We start from the raw sequence: 24,247 nt of genomic DNA on the forward strand, positions 1-24,247 counted from the left end.
CATTGGTTCTGAACCGATCTGATGTCAATTTTTTATATATTTTTTTAAATCAATTACAATTCTTTAAAAAGTTAATGAAAACATTGTAGGTTTAAGGTTGTTATAAATCAAGTGATTTTCAAGAAAAAAAGAAAAAAGAAAAAAAAATATATAAATGCATTTAATCAGCAAGGGCACATTCAAATAAATCAAAAGTGACAGTAAAAAACATTACATTGTTTACAAAAAAAAAAAAAAAACTCTTCAAATAAATGCTGTTCTGTTGAACTTTCTTTTCATCAAAGAATCCTGAAAAATGTTTCAGTTTCCACAAAAATATTAAGTAGCACAACCATTTCCAGAATTAATAATAATAATAAATATTTCTTGGCACCAAATCAGCATACTAGAATGATTTCTGAAGGATCATGTGACACTGAAGACTGGAGTAATGATGCTGAATATTCAGCTTTGTTATCACAGGAATACATTTAAACAGTTATTTAAAATTGTTATAATATTTCACAATATTACTGTTTTACTTATAGCATAAAAAGACTTCTGTCAAAAACATTAAAAAAATCTAACTGACACCTGTAATAGTGCATACATGTAATAGCCTGATTTATTACTTTTTTCTTTTCTTTTTTTGAAAAGATGTTTGCCTTAGCAGCATCCAATTTAATAACCATATGACCAAAAAACATAAACCATAGAAAAAACTCCAGAGAAAATGTTCTAAAAAAGGTCTGCATGAGTTTGTGGCTTCCTCTTCATGCATATATATCTTTCTTTCAGGATGAAGAACAAACTGTGGTATTTTGAATTTGCCACGTCTGAGACAATCTCAGCATCTTGTAAAAAACTCAAGGAGTGTCTCACCATTGAGGTAAGAAAAAAAGAAGATCACACTCACATGAGAGTTCAGAGAGGTTCCAGCTACCCTTGTCCCTTCTTCCCTTGTGCAGAAAGCATCATCAAAAATGCTCATCAAAAAGCATAATCTAAAAGGCATGAGCACAGTAAGGGCATTAGAGTGATAACACCTGTTATTAACCTGCTTTTGGTATTAGTCGTCTGTCAGAGCTCAAACCAGGCCCATTTTAATCTACCAGATCAGGGGCATTCATTCAGAACATGAAGCAAATGCAATTCATTACTTAAAAATCTGCTTATGCACGAATTCGCCTTGAAATAATTTTTAAAATGGAAAAAGTACCGGTACTGACCCCAGCGCCTCTGTCTGGCCTTATCCAGTGTTGCGGGAACCAGTTGGATCTCAGTTGTCTTTCTCTGGAGGGAATTGCCGTCCTCAACATTCCCAGCATGCACGGTGGCTCCAACCTGTGGGGTGAAGCCAAAAAAAGTGAAAGAGCGGACCAGGACTTGCCTGAGGTCATAGTAGACCCTGAAATCTTAAAAGTGAGCCCGCAAGGTACGTTTCATTATATACAGGGAGAAACCTATAAAGCCCCTATTATGCTATTTTAAAAGTTCCTAATTTTGTATTGGATGTCTCCTACAATATGTTTACTCGCATTAAAAAACAAAAAACACATTAATTTTCTCATAATACACACCGCAGCATCACATCTTGTAACCTTCTTTCCGAGAGCCTACTCTACTCTGATTGGTTAGATGACCCAGTCTGATGTGATTGGTGTACAGCGTGTCGGAAACGAAACACCCATTACCATATCGGAATTTCAGCTCCGTACTTGTATAGACAATGATACGAACAGTAATGATTACCGTATCCTCATCCTTTGGAAGTGCACGCAATGTGGATTTGCTTTCACAGCGCAGAAAATAGTGTCTTCACGACATGTTGACAACACTAACCAAACTCTTCCAGGCCTCAGCTACAACTGAAGACCATAGGCTGGCATTATGCTAAATTGTTGTAAACCTACCATGGTTTGTGCAGGAAATAAGACTGGGATGACTGATGACTTGTTTCAGGCAGTTCAGAATCATTTATTTATTTTGGGCGCCAATAACTCCATTTATTGTGCATTTTGATCTTTGAAACTTCACAGACACTTTTACATTCACATATTACATGACATAAATGGTAATTTCCGAAAAAGCATAATAGGGGCACTGAAATGAAGGTTATCCAAAACACTCAATGGACTGTCTCCAAACAGACATGAGCGATAAACGTGTGGAGTTGGTGGGATTGGAAGGAGCCATTGAGATGGGACAGATATACACAGGGCTGAAGAGCGCAGTCCGGCTTGCCAAAACATCTCAGATTACCATCAGGTGAGACAAACTTACCAACAAATGTCAGCTATTGATGTCTTTAAACAAGCTCTTACAAGTCAAGACATGCTCAGACATGTTCATCACTGTCAGTCTGCATTCCCTGCATTTACATACTCGTTCGCATTTTATTCAAAAGTAAAATATTCAATTTACATCCCATTAATTCTTTTGTCATTTTTCATTGTTAACCATTATTGAGTCTTATGATGTGAATGTGTGTTTAGTCACCCCAAGCAATTGTGCATTAAATCACTCGCTCATTATTTTTGTTTCTAAAAATCTTACCCAAGTGTTTTATTCAAAAATGCACACTCATTTATAGGACAAAGAAGCCTTTGCCAATGCAGATAGATGGAGAACCGTGGATGCAGCCGCCTTGTACCGTAAGTGTCTACCACTTTCAAAATACTACCTTTCTACACAAGAGTCATTCCAGTCTGTTCACTATAAAGATTTATTCAGATTCATACACTGACCCTTTCTGCAGATTACATTGTAAGTGGTGAGAAGTGAGTGTCTTTTGTGTTTTATGAGTGAGTCATTTGATTCATTCATTAAAATGTGCGTTTCTACAAATCTAATAAGCGACATAAACTGTGATTAAGCATCATGAGTGTTGTTTCCAAATGATTAAAAAATATTACACACAATAACTTATTGTGTTATTTTAACCATTTTTATTTTACTTCCTCAGATTCACATCACACATAAGAACCAAGCTAGTATGCTGATGGGCCCTCAAGCCAAATCTGGCTTCTTCAACCTGAAATAGAGTTTACCTTCGCTTGAGGATCATCCATATCGCTTTAAAACTGTGTGTGCATTAACAAGGACTGAGTCTGAAGCCAGTGAAAGTTTAAAGCGATTATGTAAATTTTGCAACAAATGTTTACCAAGGTTTTAGCTCTTACTCAGATCCTTGAGATTATCCTTACATTAGGTACAGACATTTCACTTGTCCATCTTAATATCAATTATGCTCTCCTTAAAGAAATGTAGTGCTCTTAAACAGTAGGTCATGCATTCATTTTTGCATGCTTTTTTTTTTTTTTTTTGCTGTGATATACATATATCATATGCACAGGTCATTCCAAGTACATTTGTTGAATATTTGTTTTAAGGATATGTAGATATACATAAAAATATGCATCACTCCAAAGCATCCAGTGAATGAAGGTTTGATGCGCAGTGACTTTGCTGTAATATTAGAAACAGATCTGCATTAACTCTGCACTGTGCTTTTTGTTTTTCCTTTAGATTTTTTTTTTCTCAGCTAAGCCTAAACTTCTGTTGCTTCTGCAGTTACTAATCATGAATGTCAAGATTAATCCAAGGTGCCAGTGTGCTCTTTGCCAGAACAATAACTAGATTTAGCAAATCAAAAGCTGAAGAGCTTGATGAGACATCTAATTTATTTGCTGTTAAATTGTACACCTAAAATAGTAGGTGTAATATTTAGATAATATATTAAAACAAAATCCATGGTATGTTAATTAATTGTATTAGGTTTCATTGTATCAAGAATGTATTGAGTCAGTTGTGTAGTTTTTGCAACATTTCATACATTTCAATAGTGATAGTTCTCTGTTATTCAATTTTCTTCTGATAACTCAATGGACAAAATCCTAAAGGTTTTAGATTGCACACTGCAAATGAATGGCCCCCTGGCAAGCTTTATAATTCTGTGTTGTTCCTGAGAATGTAGAGGATCTATTAATTTTGTGAATTTATCTGAATAAACGTTTCAATGTTATATCTTTTCTTCTTTTTTCTATCATTTGCCACAACGTTCATAAGATGTTTTACCGCATATAAGCACTAGAGGGCGCCATCAGTTTGAACAATTTTACACCAGCCTGATCAAGCATCGGGTTCAAGTTCACTTTCTCATAGGCCTACCATTTCTGGGCTACTAAAAAGAGTTTTATGTACAGGCACCTACACCAAAATACTCAACTGAAACGAGAAAACTCTCATACTTAACTCTCATATAATTAAATATTAAATTAATATAAATATTAAAATGTGCAAATCATTTTTAGTAAAATTTAGCAAATATTGCTTTGGCCTTTATTAATTCAAGGTTCACCAGTGGTTCTCGGTCAACAACTCAATGATTCGAGTCAAGAGCCTCTCTTACAAACATGTGCGATTCGAATGAACCGACTGTGAGCTTTTGAAGGGAACCGAGGAGTTGAATGATGTGGCTAAATATAAGTAAAGTAAGGAATAATTGACGACAGGCCGTTGAATTAGAAAAATAATGCACACCCGAGGGGGTAATGCGGTCACGACGCGATGCGGAGTGGCCGTTACACCTCGGGTGTGCATTATTTTTCTAATAATTAAACGGCCTGAAGTCAATTATTCCGCTTATACTACAGTTACCACACCTCGAAACATTTTTCAGATTATGTATTTCAAGACGTTAGTAAAGTTTTTGTCATTAAAATGCTCTTGTATGTAGGACTAATTTCTTACGCATCTAATCCCATGCCTCCGTTGCTAATTCCAAAACGTAATTTTACAGTTAGTAACGGAGGTTTGAGCCACTAATAGCAGACTAATGCTGAGTTAGGGTTAGGGTTAGGTAGAGTTAGTAACGGAGGTTTGAGCCACTAATAGCAGACTAATGCTGAGTTAGGGTTAGGGTTAGGTAGAGTTAGTAACGGAGGTTTGAGCCACTAATAGCAGACTAATGCTGGTCACGACTAGCTGACACATTCTCTGACTGGTTTCATCGACATGATCGACTGCAGCAGATTTTAAACACCGACTTTGAACACAGACTGAACATGATCAGTCATAAGTATCAAATTACGATTCATTATGCAGTTATTAACGCAGTTATTAGAGAGAGATGTTGCAATAATGAGACAGAAAAGCATGTGCGTCAATATTATTATTTATTTATTAATTCAATTCGTTTTAATTAATTCGTTCATTCTTTTTTTCATTATTGACAGGTGACAGTAGACTATTGCCAAATAAATGAAACACAAAGCCCTTTTAACAAGTAGGCCTATCAATAATTATTTATTTGTTATATATCTGCAATAAAAATCCGTGCTGCAGGACTATCCATTTATTTAGCCTATATTCAGTTTAATTTTCTATTGATTATAGATAGGACTATATACTTTATTTATTACAATTAAACTGCACGTTTCTATTGGTTGTGAAGCTAGACATTGAAAATTGCAGATCAAGCGCACGGGGCTTAATGCTTTTTCTTGTTATGAATTGTATCCTATTTTCCGTTATTACAGTTGACTACGCGAAGTGATATGGAACTGTAATGCGGTCAAGACCTGCCTGGAACTACTTTAGCCGTGCGTTTCCCCGAAAATAATGCACACCTAGAACGTTCGTCAACCAATCAGATTCAAGCATTCAACGGCCCTGTAGTATACTTTAATATCCAAACACAAAAATATTACAAATAAAATGTACTGGAAAAATGTATTGTGTAAGTTTTATCAACTCGCATACAAAACCACAGAGTTGGTTTTAATAAATAGCTGTCAAACTACAGTACTTTTCAAGTCTTAATTCACTCTTGATAATAGTGTTTACTAAATGCCTTAAAATTTAATCGTAAATAATACTATACTTCTACCTGCAAAACCGTTTCAAGTACATCGCTCGGCCAATTGTGTGTCCCCGCCCCTTTTAATATAGCAGGGTCGCTAGGTCCCTCCCCTTTTCAAGTATTTCATTCCTTCACATGTGCTTTCCTCAACTCGACGAGTCTGTCCGCAGATGCTGTTGCTGAGCTAGAGAGCTGGATATTATTGCACAAGTCAAAGTGTAGGCTGGTACCGAGTGGGTGTCTCCTCACCCACACTCAGTACTTTCCATCTCTCGCTCTTCTTTCATCCACTGTTTCTTGCTTATTGAGTGACACGCGGACTATGAAAAATATGACTTTCCGACGCGTAAAGAAGCTGAACTCAAACGAGCCGGACAGCGGGTCGTTGTGCCATGACAGTGGAGATATCTACTTTACCTCCTCCAAATCGGACAGCTGTACTGTGGACCGTGGACCCTCAAACTCCACTGAGGTGTATAATTATAAGACCCTCGCTTACTCTGGAGGGACCCTACCAAGGAACTTTAAAAAGGTTAGAGCGTTTCATTTTAGTTTCGAGATTCGAAACGCTGTATTTGAGTACTTACAAGTGTTTCATGTACATTGGCAGTTTACACACAAAGTGATCCGTTTATGATATTTACCGACCTTTTAATTCCCAACTGGAAAAAAAAAACGTTTTAATCCGGCATTAGATGGATTTTCCGTGCTTAGTCAGCCTCCCTATGGTCAAACTGGTATTTTTGGTGGTTTTAGAAGAGTTCTGGACACTTTTCAGCTGGTTAGACAAGCTAAGACTGTTTGTTAAGGAAATCCTGCTAAAACATTGTAAACTATGTTGTTATGATTTTAGCTGGGTTAAGCTGGTCTGGCCAAACTAATGTTCAACTGGTCTCGCTGGGAGACCAGTTAAGACCAGCACACCAGTTTGTTTGTTTTCTTCAGCAAGGTTGAGCTGTAGTTTCCACTGTTAATACTAAATTCACACTTATATCAGCTAATAGAGAGACAACTTTAGAAGTAATATTACACTTGTTAGCCTCTTTGATATCTTGCCCTCTATGCACATCTTGAATGTATTGTATGATGTTGTCTGGCCTTAATTAAGCTCAGAAACAACAGTCCTGTGAGTTTTTTTGATTAGAAGCAGCAGTGTGCCATGCGCCACTCAAGTCTGATTAGTTTAAAATCACTTACATTGAGCTCTACCTCTCATCATCATTGGCTAGATCTGCACATTTTGGATGTGTCCCTTATTAACACACCTGATTCATATCATCAGCATATTGTTTGATGCTCTGAACTGGGTATGAGACATTCGAAATGTGCAATGCTAAAGTGCTTCAGGATTAACAACCTCTGTTGAAGGGGAGTAGAGTCCTTTTTTGAGTCTTGTCCTGAATGGTTCAAGCAGTTGTCACGCTTTGCTTGGCATGTAAAACATTTCTAGACCTGCGCTCATTCACACCTGTCCATCAGTATGCATCTGTGACCATCAGCATGTGACGGTTCCTCTGAAGAACCTCGTTTGCATGTATGCATATGAGCAGTCATGCGAATCTTTAGGAGTGACTACTTTTTCATTTCTGCATGACTCTGATTCACTAGTGTACATACCACCGATCACTCATATCATGCAATAAGAAGTAGAGATTGCAATGCCTTGACACCACTGTGCATTCAGCAGGAAACACCAGTGTTCTGTGGTTAAGAACTAACTTTTTTTTTTTTTTCATTGTTTGCAAAAATTTGCTCAAGGTCAAAGGTTTGTATACTTAAGTTTAGGTAGCAACCATTCATTCTTAGGTGAGAAATGCGTAGCATTTTAAGCTAACAATGACCCAAACGAGGAAAATAGTCACGTGAATCATTTTATATTAAACATTTATTAATAATTATAATTGTTATTATTTCAAATTCGATATCCATTTGCATATTTTAAAATGTATTATTATATGTATTAATATTTAGATTATTATTTATTAATAATTATAAATAATGCACATTTGATTTTCACTTATCTGAAAATGTTTCACCTGTATTATTATTATTATTATTATTATAAATAATGCAAATTACATTAGTTTACATATCTGAACATGTTTCCCTGTATTGTTGTTGTTATTATGCCAATTTGTAATGGTATGGACTATAAGTATAGATATATCTAGTATAAAGTCTCCCACACTTCCTTCCAAATCCAAAGAGAGACATTAATCTGCTGCTCACCTCTACACTCGGCTTTGGCAAAAGCAGTTGCTCTCCTGGGCTTTGACCATGCAGATGTGAGCCTGCTTGGTTTTGGCCCTTGGGTTTAGACACACTGAAGTGTGTTTCATGGTCACTCATGGTGTAAAGTGTTTCCCGGTGCCTTCGGACCACCCACACACAGGTCTTACTCTCTTGAGTAACTGTAAACAGCTCATATGTGTCCCTGCTGAATTTTGGGCTGCTCTTTAACAGTCCACCTCCTGTGTGGCCAGCCAGGCCGTTTTATGGAACCTGACCAAGTGTCCGGGGCAGAGGAGCCCCCTCCGGATTGTCTGTGACCTTTGTGGTGTGGAACTGAATTTACTGCAGAATTGAAAAAGCTTGAGTAAACGTGGGTCAGTGTGGTTTTGTTGTTGATCGTGTAATGAAATGGCTTTTGAAATTCAAATAGCTCTGATATGATCTTGATATCTCCGGGTAGCTGCATGTCTGGTGGCAATCAAAACAACATCTATAGTCTAGCATGTGTTATGGCTCGGATATTCTTAAAGGGATAGTTCACCCAAAAATGACAATTCTGTCATAATTTTTTCACCCTCATGTTATTTCAAACCTGTATGGCTCTCTTTCTTATTCAAATTCAAATTTAAAAACTTTATTGTCTATCCCCACAGGGGTAGAACATTGTCTATAGACAAAGGCTCAACAAACAATACAAAAAACACAACACAACATCAGTTTTAAAACCTACTACATTAAGACCTACACAATTTCTAGCAGTTGGAATTTTTTTTCCGCCTAAGGTACTTTATACCGTCTGCCAGAATAAAGTAAATGTTGAACATAAAAGAAGATATTTTAAAATGTTTCTGGTTTGGTTTTGTCCATGCATTGAAAGTCAGTGAGTCCCAATGCTTTGTCATTCAGGTTTGGAATGACAGGAGGGTGAGTAAATGATGAAAGTTTTCATTGTTGGGTGAACTATCCATTAAAGACTATGTTGCTGTGTTTTAGATGAATTGTGTGGTATGACAGCAATTTTTCAATTGCCATTTTAAAGTCAAAAACAACAGCTGCTTGACTCAAACTAGCCAGCAACATTTAAATGTTGTATTTTAATTTGCAGAAATGAGTCCTAAACAAGGCTTGCTCACAGTGGAGTACTACACGGCAAGATTTGGATTGTAGGGCAGGGTAGGTTTATGAACAGTTCTCTGTATCGTGACTCCTACATTTTGCGTAAACGCCGGGCCACAACAGGGTATTGTGCGGCGGAGAGCTTTGCTTCTCCGTCCAACTGCCCCCGAGGGACCCTCTTAGTTACATGGAAATAAATGAAGTCATTGAGGGGACCCTACGACAATTCTCAAAGAGTACGAAAATAAAGAAAGGCAACGTTTTACTAGCTTAGGAGGGTTCTTGCACAAAGTGCACTCTGTGGAAAGCTGAAGTTGTTGGGGTTGAGGTAGAGCCCGATTGAATGGGCGTCTGTCAGAGCGGGCGTAATATGAATGAATACTTATATCTGTTGTGCGTTTTGTGTTGGGTTTTCAAAGTTATCAGCCGGAACATCAGGGCAGTTGTTGTAGAACATGCCAGAACCAATCTGGCTACATCGTAGATCATCCTTGTGATAATTTCCAAGACATTTACTGTAAGTGAACCTGTAGTCTGGAGATAAAATAAGATCAGAAAACCGTGACCGGAACGGTTCAGAGAAGGCGTCAGACAGACATGCATTTCCGGTTATTTGTCTGCGATTGTCATCCGAGCTGTTAAGCAACATATGTGTGAAATGAACACATTGAGCACAACCTAAAGACCTGTTGATCAAGGGGGATCGATCAAGTGCACAAGGGCAGATCTTCCAAAAGTCACAGACACTAATTTTCTTTCTATCTTTCCTCCACATAAATCTGTCTTGCTGAACAGAACGGTGGGCTGCAAAAATGGAAGCCCCTCTCACAGTCTCCAGAACCACAAAGGTAAGATTGCCCCTGCTTTTCTTCCACCTACACAGATTTGATTGGCGTATGCATGCGTCATCGTTATTTCCTTAAAATACGCTTGATTTATTTAGACAGTTATGAAAAGCGTCAGACCATAGTCATTGACGCCTTACTAGGTGTCATGGAATAAAAATACCCCCCTTTGAACAAATGCAATTATAGATTTATATAAAGGGGCCTTTTTCAGAGGACTGAATGAATGAAATGAGGCCTGAGTGAATCTGTGAATAAAAAGGGAGTGCGTGTTGGATCGGTCAGATATGATCTTTCTTCACTGTATGTATGTATGTGTCTCTTTATTGTTGAGTATATGCAATGCATATACATAATTCATGAGTGCCTATTAATGTATGAGTGCTTTCTTGTTGCACTGAATGCACTGTATAAGAATGAAACTGAAAGTATACTGAAAGCAAAGTTTGAGAGTGAGCTGTTCAGATATCACACTTAGTATTTGGTGCTTTTTTAACCTTTTTTTTTTTTCACACGTTTACTATTACGCCATAAAGACGTATCCTCCAAAATAGCGGAATCATGGGGTTGATTATGCATTTCCTCTGTAATCTTTCATCATCCTTGTTCCTTTAAGCATTGACAGTTAGTCAAGCTCATAGATTGAGACTAAACCAGTCAGACCATCTCTGTATAGCAGCCCTTTCCTCTATTCATATTAACAGAATCCCCTCTGTTTTGCTGAATTTCCTTCCAGGAAAACGGTGATCCTGGAGAAGAAAGAGGAGGAGGCCTTTGGCTTTGAAATCCAGGTAAGAGGGATTTAGACACTCTGTATGCAAGACATATTATCTGAATTCGTTCATAGCATCTGAACTGGTGAAAAATAATGTAAAATTTTTCTAAAGTGATCTAGGGTACGTTTACATGTCAATGATGTACTAAAAACGGTAACACATTATTTTACATTGTCCTTGTTAAATGTTACATGTACTTACCATAGGAATCCTAATCCTGCCCTAACCTAGTAAGTGAATGTAGTTGCTTAAAGGTATAGCGGAGGATCTTTCCAAATTTTAGATAAGACCCGCCCTCTCCACTTTTTGAAAAGTTTGATTGATTCACCAGAATGATTGACAATTAGGAGGACCAATAGTTTAGGTTACCCACCAGGAAGTAAAACATCCTCCGCTATACCTTTCATATTACTCAGTACTTAAATATATAATTACACTTTAACAATGACACCTTAAAATAGTGTAACCGTTTTTCCTTTGCTTTTTTGACGACAAGGTTGTCAAAACAATTCCCGTTCACATGGATCCACGAAAACGATTAAGAGCGATGTATTATTGGGTAGCTGCGCATGATGTCATGATATTTTCACAAGTTCTCGTTTTTTTTAGTTAAATCCTGCATGCGTTTTCTATTTTTAGTTGAAAACGGGGTCTTGTAAACTTAGCTTGTACATGTGGGTGGGCTGCTCAGGATTTAATAAAAGCAAGACCTTGGATGAAGGATCTCTTCATTGTTAAGTTGCTGTTATATTCAGCTTCAAGGTCTCACTTGTGATTAAACTTCAGTGGATGGCACCTCATTTCAACAGAAATAAGTATTAGCTAAGGTTTCTCCACATATAATCCAGTTAGTTTTGACCAAAAAAAAAAAAACAGAAAAAAAAAACTATTTAAATAGATTTATTCCTCATAACACTCACTTTATCAAACCCTGAATACTCAATGTGGAACAGTTTATGAACTCAGCATTCGTAATTATTTATTCTGCTTCAAAGCAGTAGGTCATTTTTTTGTGACGTGTCAGATAGCTAGTTTATATTTAGTATGTATAATAGTTCAGATGCAGGACAGAGGACCCCTCCTTTCCGGCCTTGTCCTCTAGTACAGGATATGACATCAAGTTTCTGTCACATGATATGTCGACATATCAAGAAATGAATTGTTTTCTGGGATGGCGTCCTGTAGACAACATTGTTTGAGTGTCTTAACAGTGGGGATACGGTTGGCCGTTTCTACTATGTAAATATGTCTGTACTTTGCATCTCCTGAGGCGCTTGGTGTCTCAGAGGTTCGTGTAAGCATTTGGAGTGTGTGGGAAGAGGAAGGAAGCAGGCTATTCCAAACATTTGAAAACACTTTATAAATGATTCACTTTTCAGAGATAGACATTTGCTTTTTTTTTCTCCTAAATGAGTGATAATTGGGAGTTCAGACCTTACAATATTGCATCAGGTATTTAACACCATAGTGGCTTTTCTTAAAGGGACAGTTCACCCAAAAATTATGTTTTCAAAATGTACACCTCATCATGATATTTGAAACCTGTATTACCCTTTTTCTTCTGTAATATATAAAATAAGTTATTTATAGCAGAATGAGAATGTCGAAAAGGGTCTTTTCCATACAATGAAATGAATGGTGACTGGCTGTCAAGCAAGAATATCGGCTGAAATTTCAGTACGTTTCTCACATAAATTTGTTGCATGGATTTAGAAGACTTGAAATATAGCGCACAAGTCGTATGGAGCACTTTTATGGTGCCTTTTTGGACATTAACAGCCCCCAGTCACCATTCACTTTCATTGTAATGGTAAGGAGCAGTGTGAGCCCTCTTTAAAACATAATCTTTTTTGCTCTGCTGAAGAAAGAAAGTCATAGGGGTTTGTAACATCAAGAGGGTGACTAAATGATGACAGAATGTTCGTTTTTAGGTGAACCAAGGCAATCTTTATGAAGTCATCAAAAGTTTAGTCAGATTCACCTTTCTTTTGACAAAATGAGGTTTAACAGTGTCCTCCGCTCACTAAGCTGTTAACCTCAACAACAGCTTTGGGTTTCAGTTGAGGAAATGAGCACCAACATCAGTCGTTCTCAAAGGCGTTGAAATCAGGCGTTCCTACGCATTTTACACACTCAAGTAATTGTCATTCATTGTGAAAGTGAACATCATGTGAACGCCTTAAAGCCACAGCTTGTCTCTTTGGTGACTGGTGTAAATGTTGCACGCTACAAAAAACATTATGGCTCCACTCACATCAGGAAATGAACAGCAAATTGAGACGCTCATTTGAATCTACACGTCAGTAAACCAAAGATACCACTGATATATAGGCACCAACATGCAAATTACCCTTCCAAATGGCATCAGTATATCAGCGCGTGCGTCTTGAACTGAGCTACTGATTACAGTTATGGTGGAAACTGAAGCTGATGTTTTGCATATCGACGTCTCACTGAGTCTCTTCCTGCTCTGTTTTAAACTCTTGCTGTGTAGAGTTGCATTGTATTCTTAACTGGAATTTGTAGTGTAATTCTCTAAAATATCTCGCACCACTATGATATGTTATTGCCACTTAACATCCTTCACAGTTTACACAGAGATCCAGGTGCTAGTCCACTGAAGCTGACTTGAGTTGTTTTTATTGCAGAATAGATGAACTGTATAAGATCTTAATGATGCAAACTACAATTTATTGCTACTGCTAAAACATTTTTTTTAAATATAATTTACAGTTTAAAACAATGTTATCCATCCAAACCACTTGTTTATTATCCAAACCACTTGTCCTATGTAGGGTTGTGGGTATATTATATTTTATTGTGTTATTATATTTTGTATGTTATCCATCCATCTAATTTGCAAACCGCTTTGTCTATGTCGGCTCTATTATATTATATTATTATCCATCCATTATGCAAACCGCTTGTGCTTGGCCAGTTTATATATATTATATTATATTATATTATATTATATTATATTATATTATATTATATTATATTATATTATATTATATTATATTATATTATATTATATTATTAAAAGTAAATGTAACTTGCTCTACTCTGCAAAACTTTCCTTTGACTGAATATCATTTTCACTCTGAAATGCTCCACATTAGAGTAAAATGGGAGTAAAACTTTTACTCCAAGAAAGCACCCTGTATCTCTTACTAACGCTCAGAAATGGTCATCAAATATAAAATGTTGATTAGCCAAAAAATGTTTTAGCCTCAGTCAGATGGCTTGGAGTTGTCCTGCATTCAGATCAAACATCGAAATGACAACAAAACACAGGTGTTTTAAATGGCCTAGTTTCGGTGTGGCTTGTTTATCAAGGATGTTTGCATGTGTGTAAACGACCTGAAGCCGTTCCTCACGTTCAGCTTCCTTTAAGCCATTGAGTCTGTCAGTCAGTCTTTGTGAAACCGTGCAGGTCAACATTCTAGTCATTGAGCGCATGATGGTGTTAAGCCACTGTGGAAATGCTATCAGACCTGATTTAGCAATGCTACGTCGAACAATAAGTCCTAGTATTGAAGAAAATGGCACACCTTTACTAGCTAGACTATGACTCATTTTGTTTACTTAAGTATAATCTGAATGCATATCTATAAATAACATCACTCTCTGTATAAGAGGCCGCATTGCTTACCACCCTTTTTTGTGTGTCCCTGCAGACATACGGACTGCATCACCAGAGTGAGAACTCGGTGGAGATGTGCACCTTTGTTTGCAAAGTTCACGAAGACAGTCCTGCCCAACTTGCAGGCCTTAAAGTCGGTAAGTGTGCTCACATTAACACCACCCTTAATGTTTGCTCATTCAGTCCCGCTCTAAACCAGCATTTGACACCGAGGCTAGAATATTCAGAGTAGTCCTCGGGGTCAAAGGGAGTACATTTCAAAGCAAAAACAAGGATCACTTTCCTTCATCCACCTCTTGAACGTCCTGTTTTGTAGTAAAAATGAGTCTGTGTGAACGGGAGTAATATTTCAGAAGGCTTGCTTTCTGACTCTTAGATCTCGTCAATCTGTCAACAGCAGAACAGTTGAGTGACAGCCCTACTGTTTAAGCAAGAGCAAATATCACAGGTCAGCACCCACGTAGACAGGTGATGGATTTTTACTCTTTCAAACTGTAAAACAGAATACAGTCGAGTCACTCTGGGTTTTTTTTTCGTGGGCTGCATGTTTATATGCAAGCTCTATTTGAATCTGCTAGGTTTTTTTCTTGAACATTTCTGTTATTCCCCTTTTGTTTGAGCTCTTATTGTACTTGGCATAAATCTTTCATCCTGACATAAATTAAATGGAGCTGTTGAATTTTTCATATATATATTCCAAAATGAAAATTCAACAGCTCCATTTTTTTATACATACATGCATACATACACTGCGTTAAAATGTTTGGGGTCAGTAAGATTTTAAAAAAAAAAATTCAAAAAGTTTTATGCTCTCCAAGGCTGCCTTTGGTCAAAAATACAGTAAAATCTGTAATGTTGTGAAATATTACAATTTAAAGCAAGTTTTTTTTTTTAAACATTATGTATGTCGTTATTGTCACTTTTGATCACTTTAATGTGATCCTTGCTTTGTAGATCTGCGGTTAACATTACTTAAAGAAACTAATTTTGCTCAATGTTAAATTAATCGCATCTCAAACGCTACAACAGCGGATCGTCATGCATGTAAACTTGAATCTTTGTGGTAGTTTAATCCTTATAGAAACTTGTAAGCAACTATATTTAGAAAATGTTGACAAGTAAAACAAGATGGTTTTCTAAAAATACATCTTTGTCTTTGTCCTATAATGTCACATTCAGGCTTTTGGCTTTACCTCTTGAAATTTAATACAGTCAGAATCTGCATTCTTTTCTATAATCCCTACGAGAAAAATTCACTTCTGCGTCCAAAATATCCATTTGCTCTGTCCTAGGATCAGTTGATCGTCTCCCAGTCCAAAATATGACAATTATGATTCATAGATAAACTGATGTCAGATCAGTAGTAAACAGGAACTCCTCCTCAGAGTTGCTGTGCGTGTGTGTTGGTTTCGCTTCCTGCATTCCCTGCATGCTTTGTGCTATTGTCACCTTTGGCCTGTCTCAAAAGCACATGACCTCATCATTCTAAGACAAGAAAACCCAAAACTCTCCTAGGACAAAAGAAATTGTTTCATTACATATTGATGTGTGAAGTCTATTTGTCATGCAAGAAGCAAAAAAAACAAGATGGTAATTTATTCCAGTGGAACACAAAAGGAGGTGTTTAGCAGAATGGTTACGCTGCTTTTTTCTGTACAATGAAAGTGAATGTGACGTCAAGTTTTAAAAAGGTTCAAATAAAGCACTATAACAGTAGTCCATTCAACTTGTGCACTTTTTTAAAAGTTCAGAAGCTCTACAATAACTTTCTGTGAGTAACAGACTAAAACTGAATGTGTTCACTGAAAATGTTTCCTCTGAACTCTTGCGTAGCACTTGTGGTCACCATTCACCTTTATTGTGTTGAAATTGGACATTCTGCAATAAGTGTCTTCTTTTGTGCTCCTTAGAAGAAAGTCAGTCAATACAGGTTTCAAAATAGATGAGGGTGAGTAAATAATCATGACAGAATTTATATTTTTGGTTGAACTATCACTCTGAGGCAGCACAGCACACAAAATGTTAGTATACAGTTTCCAATCAAATCAGTTCTCAGTTTGAACACTCTTCTCTGGGCTTTGTAGGAGACACGATTGCCAGCGTGAACGACACTTCTGTGGAAGGCTTTCGCCATAAAGAAATCGTCCAGCTCATTAAATCATCAGGCAACGACATTAGGTATGTAGATGTTCAGAGTTCTTCCATGTCTGAAAAGCAAAATAGTCACATTTTCCCCAAATTAAAATGGTTTTAAAAGTTTAAATTGAAACTTAATTGTTTCATGTGTACCTGTGGTCTTTTCTGATTAGCTTGAAGAAATAGATCTGCTATTACTTGATTGGAACCACACTTTCCTTCCCCCCGTTTATTCTCTGTTTAATAAAAGATGAAAGGCCAGTGAAAATGAACCTCCATTTATAAAGTGTAGATGCGAACCACATGAATGCACAGCAGTTCATGCCTTCCCTCTCCACGGCTTTTAACTCAATTATTTCCACTTTTAAACATGGGGTTATGCTGTAAATTTGAGTTTACAGCAGCCCAGTAAAAAGAGGGTTCCTGCTTCATATCCATATCACCAATGCCGGTCTTGAAATCATATACATTTGGGGGAAGGGGAGTTTTAAATTACCACTAAGCTCATATTCAGACACGTTGTGGTCTGAAGTCTGTTTTAAAGAGCTATTTGACTTTAATTGGTGCGTTTATTAGATTGAAGGTTTGAAGACATGTAATACTGCACAGTAATAGGAAGTGACTTTGTCAAGCAACACTGTTTTATTTTGTTCCTGTTCTAGGCTAGAAACGGTCTACAGCAACTCTATTAGAAAAGCAGAATTGGAAGCCCGACTGCAGTATCTAAAGGTAAGTCACATGCATGTATCAAGCAGCGTGTCATTTACAAGTGTTGTAATGAAAGCCCAGCTTTAACACAGCTGCCCCGGCCTGGCACCAAACACTAGTGCTGCCCACACCTGTTTCCTCTCACACCCCACCTGTTCCAATGACAGTCCAGCCTTAATCCGCACATACCGGAGTACAGCTGAAAAGAAGCACGGCACATTTTTACATTCCTCAGGACGTTCTCATATGTGTAAGAAGATGCCTTGGCTATAAAGTTTAACTACAAAAAGAATACGGTTTAATTTTGACACTCGCTTCTGCAATTTTTGAGAGTAGCTGAATCACGGTGATGGTGAACATGGTTATATATGTGCTCATGTCATTTGCTACACAGCTCTTTTGAATTCACAGTTGTATATGAGACATGCACAAGCTCTCTTTTATAAATATTATAATATTAACTGAGCTGATGATGTAACTAGACGGGTAGAGTTTTGCAATTGTTGATTGGAGAACTTTAAACCAACATGTTTTGGCACACACACCTTTGTCATGGTTGAAAGAAAATAATTTATTTAAATGCAAAAAATAAATAAAAAATTAATTTAAAGTCAACCAGTGGAGTAGTAAACTGAAATGTCTAATATCTACCAATTAATCAAATGGCTTATGGGAAAATAATATTGGCCATATTGGTAATCAGACATAATTAGTTTTTTTTTCCCCCGTTTTTTATTAAATGTTTAATTTTGAATGCTTATTTACTTTGTTTTACATTTAGAGTACATGTGCCATCATGTTATGCTCACGCTTCAGTGTTTGCTTTTGTTTGCTTCAGAGTTATTGTTAACTGGGATGATTAAAAAGTAAAAAGTATTCAAATTACTAAAACTGTGAATAAAATTAAAAAATTTTTTTTTTAAAAACCATAAATATTGCACAGTCACATAAAATAACTTTAAATTAAACTAAAATTAAAATGAAAACTGAAAAAGTGAAAGCCAATTCAAAACTATAATAGTATATAAATAACACTTAAAAGTTCATATTTAAAAACACTAGTTTAAACACTGTAATCTTTTGCGAACCCTAAAATTTATATTAATTTTCACACCGTACATTATAATGTTGTGCTGCTGTAATGTACGTGTCATGTAGCATTTAAAACAATTGATTTTAGTAAAAAAAAATATTTATTTAAACAAAATAGTATAGAATTATTATCGGCCGTTTAACAGTTATCTCCCATAACATGAAAATAATTATCTGCTCTTGACTTTGAATATCGGTGCATTCCTGTGAAATGCCTTCCATTGAGTTTTTTTTGTTTTTTATTCTGTAGAATAACAGATAAAACCAATCGAAACCACAATAGTTACAAAAAGTTAAAAAAAAATCATGACAGACCATCTTTTCATTCATTACTTCAACAAATTAACTTTACGAAAAGAATTATGATTTAAAAAATTGACCCAGACAACAAACAACTCAAGCAGATTTGATGGCTTGTTGATTCGAGAAGTAGCAATGGAGAACTGAGAGCTAAGTCTGACCTCGCCGACCACACACTTCCCTGTTCTCATGATGATGATGGGAAAAAAGTAAATGAACAGACCAGCCAAATGACACGTGGAATGACTCTTACTGTGTCTTTTGTCTCTCCAGCAAACCCTGCATGAGAAATGGGATGAATACAGATCTCTAATGGTGCAAGAACAGCGGCTTGTGCATGGTGAGTTTTAGCACATGATAGCAATCTTGCTAACCCAGGCCTTTGAATAAGCCACCAGTTGCTAATAAGGTTGTTTTAATAGCGTGTAAAGGTTGGACATATGACATCTGAGCACTTCTGCATGTATTTATGTGCCACAACACTTCCTGTACGCACAAGGTTGCATTAGACACTTAAAGAGTGTGATAGATTAAGAGACATATTTAGAAGCAAACCGGTATGCTAGTATTTTTCCAGTATGACTAAAGTTCGAACTAAATGCCTTAGTATACCAACATAATACAATACTAGTCTGCAGAATCTCTTAAAGACTTATTATTTAAAAAATCTTAAAGCAGAGAGTAATGTTCCTTGATTGCAAGACACTACATGCAAAACCGGGGTTTTTTTTCATAACTTGTTGTTTTTTTTTTTCAGACGAGTGGAAAGAAAACATGCAAAATACACTTATTTTATCGCAATTCATCTATTTGTGCACAAAGCCAGAAATTGCCATTTCAGTAGCTCTTAACATACACAACGTTTAACTGTTTCATTTCTATCTATGCATGTAAAGGTTCTTATCTTTACAGAGAGGTTTGTTTACATATAATTTCCTTGATTTTCATTCCTAAAAACATGGTAATTTTTATTTATTTTTACAGTATGTTCTGATTTATGGAATGATAAAGAGATCTCAAAAATCCCTTTGACTCTATAGGGCTTTTCACACTTATAATTAACCCTGGGTCATCGTAAACCCCGGGTAAACGGAATCCTTGCTTCACGTTTCACATTGCTTATAGATGACCTGGGGTTAACAATTAATCATTGGTATTCTTTCGCTGCCGTTTCACACTGTACATTCCTAGTCCCTGTGTTAACGTCTATATTTGTGGTGTCAGTGACTCTGATTAGACTAACACACAATATGTTTACATAACGGCTCTAGCGTTGCGCATCCTCATATTATATATTGCCGAATCAAGTTTTTTTATCTGAATGGACTTTTCGGACTATGAGAATGAAACGGTCTCTTCTTCACTCCAATTGTGTTTTCAGTCACTATTTGAAATTTTTGCTATGGTTACTCTGTGGCTATGTTAACATTCACAACTTTTGTTTCAATCGGACTGAATTCATTTCGATTGATGAATCTGAATGTAGTGTTTACATGAAAGCGAAACATGTGATCAGGTTGATGTGTGCGTTTATATGTCTCAAGCTCCATATTGGAATAGATTTTTTGACATGCACGAATATACAGAGTTTCCTGCTGTTTGTGCATACTAACTATTCTCCTACATTGGTTCTTTATTTGTTTTAAACAGCAGACTTAATATTTATCCATTTCTGGTCATAATTTGGAGTAAATGAGCATATGTGCCGTGTTGCTTATATTTATCACGCAGTAAAAATGCACAAAACCAGTCGTCTGTGGGTGAGAATCCGAAACGAGGACTGGTGGGACATTGTCCTGCTCCACTTCACAGACGCTGAGGAGTGAAAGGAGAATTTTAGAATGATGGGACACTCATTTATATGACACTTTATTCAACAGGAACAGCTCGTTCTGCGCGTCATACGTAAATACGCTATTTCAACGTCTTTGCACATGCGCACTTGTGCAGTCCTTTCAGTTTCGGTTTTCAATCCGATCAAGTGTTTACATGTCCTCTCGATCGGAATAGAAAAAGAATAAACCACCCCTTTCAATCCGATCGAAATTCCTTTCGGATCAAGCTCAATCGGATCGATTAAAGTGTTTACATGAAGGCTTTTCAGTCCGATTACTATCGGATTATTTATACGTAGCCAGTGTGAAAAGCCCTTCTGTCAACAAAATAAAAACAATTTTTAACCTGGTTTTATCCAATGTTCAGATTTCTATGCAAATTTGTACATAAACTAGATAATGTCTTATTTGCATATTTAAACATGACATTTCAGAAAACTGGTAATACAATTTTTTTTTTTGCAATTCTTCTTATAATCAGTCAACTGGGGAAGTATGGTGATATCTATTAGTTACATTTCTGTTCAACTTTGGTGTCTTGCTTTAAAACATTTCCAGAGGTTAATTTAGCTATCTGTTTTCACTCTCGCAGGCATCGTAATGAGTGACGTGGCTGTGTACGAGTCTCTGGAGTCAGCCGGCGTGTACGGTAGTCTGGGAGCTCCGAGTCCCGCGGCCATGCGCGCGTTACTTGGCACCTGTGGCACGGGTAGCACGAGCAGCAGCGTGAGCCACCTCAGTGCCGCCACGGCCGAGGACGATCCACTCTACCAAACCTGCATCTACCAGGGGGAACGTGGCAACAACACCAGCAACGACGAGCTCGACACAAACCAAGAGAAGACTCAAAGCGGCCGTCCACGGATTACCAGACCCGCCAGCGAGCTCTTCGCTACTGCCAAGATGACCCTGACCCGCAGCGCCAGCACACGCAGCTACATGAGGGGCCCGGCATCGTCCTCGGTGCCTAATGGAGAAAAACAGCAGTGCGGAGGCTTCAGCACACTGCAGCGCAAACCCAAACAGAAGAGCTTCAGGCGGAGGCTGTTGAAGTACATTCCCGGACTAAACCGACCCCTGGAAGAGGAGGAAAGCAAACTGTGAGAAACTAAAACAGACTAAAAGACTCACTTAGCCAAAGACTAAATGTTTAAAATGTGAAATGCATCCAAAAAAACAAACTGAAGACCAAAATTGGAGGCCAAGACAAACCAAAGAATCTTGTGATTTAAAAAAAAAAAGAAAAAAAAAGTGTTTTCAAAAATCGAGAGCCTCGTTCACTTCCACTGTTTGGACAGATTAGAAGTAATTTAGTTTGAGTGTGCCAAAAGTTTCAAAGCATTTGCTTTTAAAATCTGAATACAAAACATCCACACAAGATTGGTTGGGCAACTTAAATGTTTGTCTAGATGTGGGTGCGTTTCTATTTGTTGCTGGAATATTGTTTAAAATTCTATAACCAGTAGACAGTATAACAGTTAACAAGACAAAAATATGGTGAAAATGTTGACTAAAGTAAAACAACCAATTTGTCTTAATTACTTTGTCAACTCCTCAAACTTTATTAACATTGTTTAACTTTATTTACTTGTGCACATTTTTCATCTAAATCAAGAAGTAAATGTTTGTACATATTTTGTTAATGTTTAAGTTATTTATTTAAGTTTTGTTTTGTTTTTTGAAGTTTTTTGAAGTTTTTTGTTGTTTGAAGATGAACATTTTGTACAATGAAGAATTTTTCTTATTTGATCATTTATATTTGCAAATACTTTGGCCTTGAAGGATATTTAAGTGCCTGTTGGCAAGTATGTGTAAATAACTTTTCTATTTTTGAAAAATAAAAGGATTTTTCCCTTAAAATTTCTCTTGTATGCTTTTGTATGTTGAATTCATATTGACATTTCTCAGATTATTTTTCCCAGAAGTCCACTTGACAAATTCCCTGCCATTTGAGCACAAGTGTTCTTATTGTGTTGGACGTCTTTGATTTCTTCCTAAAATATTTTTCTTTGCACTTACGATACCGGCAGCTCATACAAAAGACTACAGCCTAATGTGCTTTCCTAACCTCAAAAACAACAGCTTCCTCTGGGGCAGAGACTGTGTGTTTTGTAGTATGAAGGGGCTGGTTACATTTCTCTAATGCTTGACTCTGTGAGACCTTCAGTGATGTCAAACAAATTCATTGTAGGGTCGCTGTTAGGAATATGCATTGGAATGTGCATCTAAAGAGTGACCCCAGGATTCCAGACCAGAAGCCTTGATTCTCTTCCTTTAGGTCAGAGCTGAACCCTTGCCCTCTGCCTGCACACACAAACACGTTCCCCCATGGTGCTTTGACAAGACACAAACCGCATCATCATCCCAATGTAGCGCCTGACCCTCCAGGTCACAAAATCCCCCCCTTTTCTATGGCTCTCTTTACGTTGTTTCCCTTTTGTCTGCCTTTACAGCCGGTGCCCGTTACGTCAGAGCCTCTTTGGATGGTCGCTGGTGTCAGTACTGCGTAACTCCCTGTGTCTTGATTAGCTATTGTTTCGTCTTCAGTTACAGAGACGGGTGTGTGGGTAACTTGTCAGCTTAAGACATAATTGGGTTTTTGAGCAGATTTTGAAGGCTGAAGTCATTTCAAGTCATGAGGATTGTAAAAAAAGAAAAAAAAGTAAGTGAAAGCATAATTAGTTTGAAGACAAGGGGACCTCAAGCAAAGCCATGAATGGGCCATTTAATGGTTGGGCAAAACAATGGGCTGACAGTGGGTTGCATGTAATTAGCACAGCAAGAGAGATGGGAGCTTGGTAGAGACGGGACACTGGAGTTTGTTTATACGTGTATTTATATTTCAGTGATGTTATCCTAAAGTAAGCATCAGTATTATTATTACTTTTACTTGGGTTTGTTCTAAACCACTATCAAAAAATGTAAACATTGATGTGTAACTTGTTTGGACTGATACTTCAAATTTATTAAAAAACCTCATACAGTATGCATTAAAGAAGCGACCTGGGGCACATATATACTGGCCAGAATATCAATGTCAGAGAGACTTGACAGTGGACTTTTACATGGGCCACCAAGCAACCACATCCTCAACCACCAAACAAACGTTAAGGACGTGCTAAAAACCTTTTAGAATGCTTTAGCAACCACATAGCAATGCTCAACCAACCACCCACCCACACCCTTGTAACATTGTTCTGCACGTTTTTGTGCGTAAAATGTGTGTAGAAAAACATTTGTATTATTCAAATTCGCTCTATTGTGATTGTTATTTTCATAATACTAAGGAAAATCATATTTTTTTTATCATTCAAATTCGCAAAATTAATCTGAATTAAATAAATAATCAGAATAAACTCAATCTACATGTCCGCGAAAACAAGCAAGATTCAGACCGATTAATTTGTGCGGAAGGCCCTTATATGTTTGGACTTGTTTTATGCAAATTACTAACTGCAGGCACGCGCCCCATTTTGAGTTCAACATTAAACGAGTGTAGGAAATATGTATATGCTGGCGTAGGCCACTGTTGTGATTCCGGTGGAAGTTTTGCACGGAAACGTAAGTCTGTGCTCATAAATACGCACATTTTTTGCAGTCATTAATGAATGAGGCCAATAGTCTTCATAAAGTCTATAGAGTGTGTGGTTGTTAACAATGGAAAGTCAGTAAACAGTACCAAAAGTCCTGAGGCAATTAAGTTACATGTTCAGCACCAACAA

General features: G+C 37.0%; 2 protein-coding genes and 1 long non-coding RNA gene across 3 annotated transcripts in view; 2 read left to right on the top strand and 1 right to left on the bottom strand.

The window, feature by feature from the left end:
* The window catches only part of dgkaa (diacylglycerol kinase, alpha a), a 30,232-nt gene extending 26,229 nt beyond the window's left edge, over positions 1–4,003 (top strand). The window contains exons 20-24 of the mRNA XM_082146379.1: positions 778–868; positions 1,237–1,414; positions 2,130–2,247; positions 2,573–2,633; positions 2,945–4,003. Of these exons, the coding sequence (XP_082002505.1) occupies positions 778–868; positions 1,237–1,414; positions 2,130–2,247; positions 2,573–2,633; positions 2,945–3,022 (526 nt within the window). The 3' untranslated portion in view covers positions 3,023–4,003. The remainder of the gene's footprint in view (positions 1–777; positions 869–1,236; positions 1,415–2,129; positions 2,248–2,572; positions 2,634–2,944) is intronic.
* Positions 3,278–5,905, bottom strand: LOC309481480. The gene is made up of 2 exons (XR_014200030.1): positions 5,072–5,905; positions 3,278–4,457 (listed from the first exon to the last, which is right to left on the bottom strand). It is a non-coding gene; the product is annotated as an uncharacterized lncRNA (long non-coding RNA).
* A 96-nt stretch (positions 5,906–6,001) lies between these two features.
* On the top strand, positions 6,002–22,385 carry tamalin (trafficking regulator and scaffold protein tamalin). The gene is made up of 8 exons (XM_082146382.1): positions 6,002–6,374; positions 9,986–10,038; positions 10,772–10,826; positions 14,489–14,591; positions 16,539–16,632; positions 17,253–17,319; positions 18,964–19,030; positions 21,118–22,385. The coding sequence occupies exons 1-8, from the start codon at positions 6,165–6,167 to the stop codon at positions 21,627–21,629; spliced, it is 1,161 nt and encodes a 386-aa protein (XP_082002508.1). The 5' UTR covers positions 6,002–6,164; the 3' UTR covers positions 21,630–22,385.
* The last annotated feature ends 1,862 nt before the right edge of the window (positions 22,386–24,247 follow it).

Source organism: Leuciscus leuciscus (genome assembly GCF_965113295.1).
Source record: "Leuciscus leuciscus genome assembly, chromosome: 18".
In the NCBI taxonomy this organism is placed as follows: Eukaryota; Metazoa; Chordata; class Actinopteri; order Cypriniformes; family Leuciscidae; genus Leuciscus; species Leuciscus leuciscus.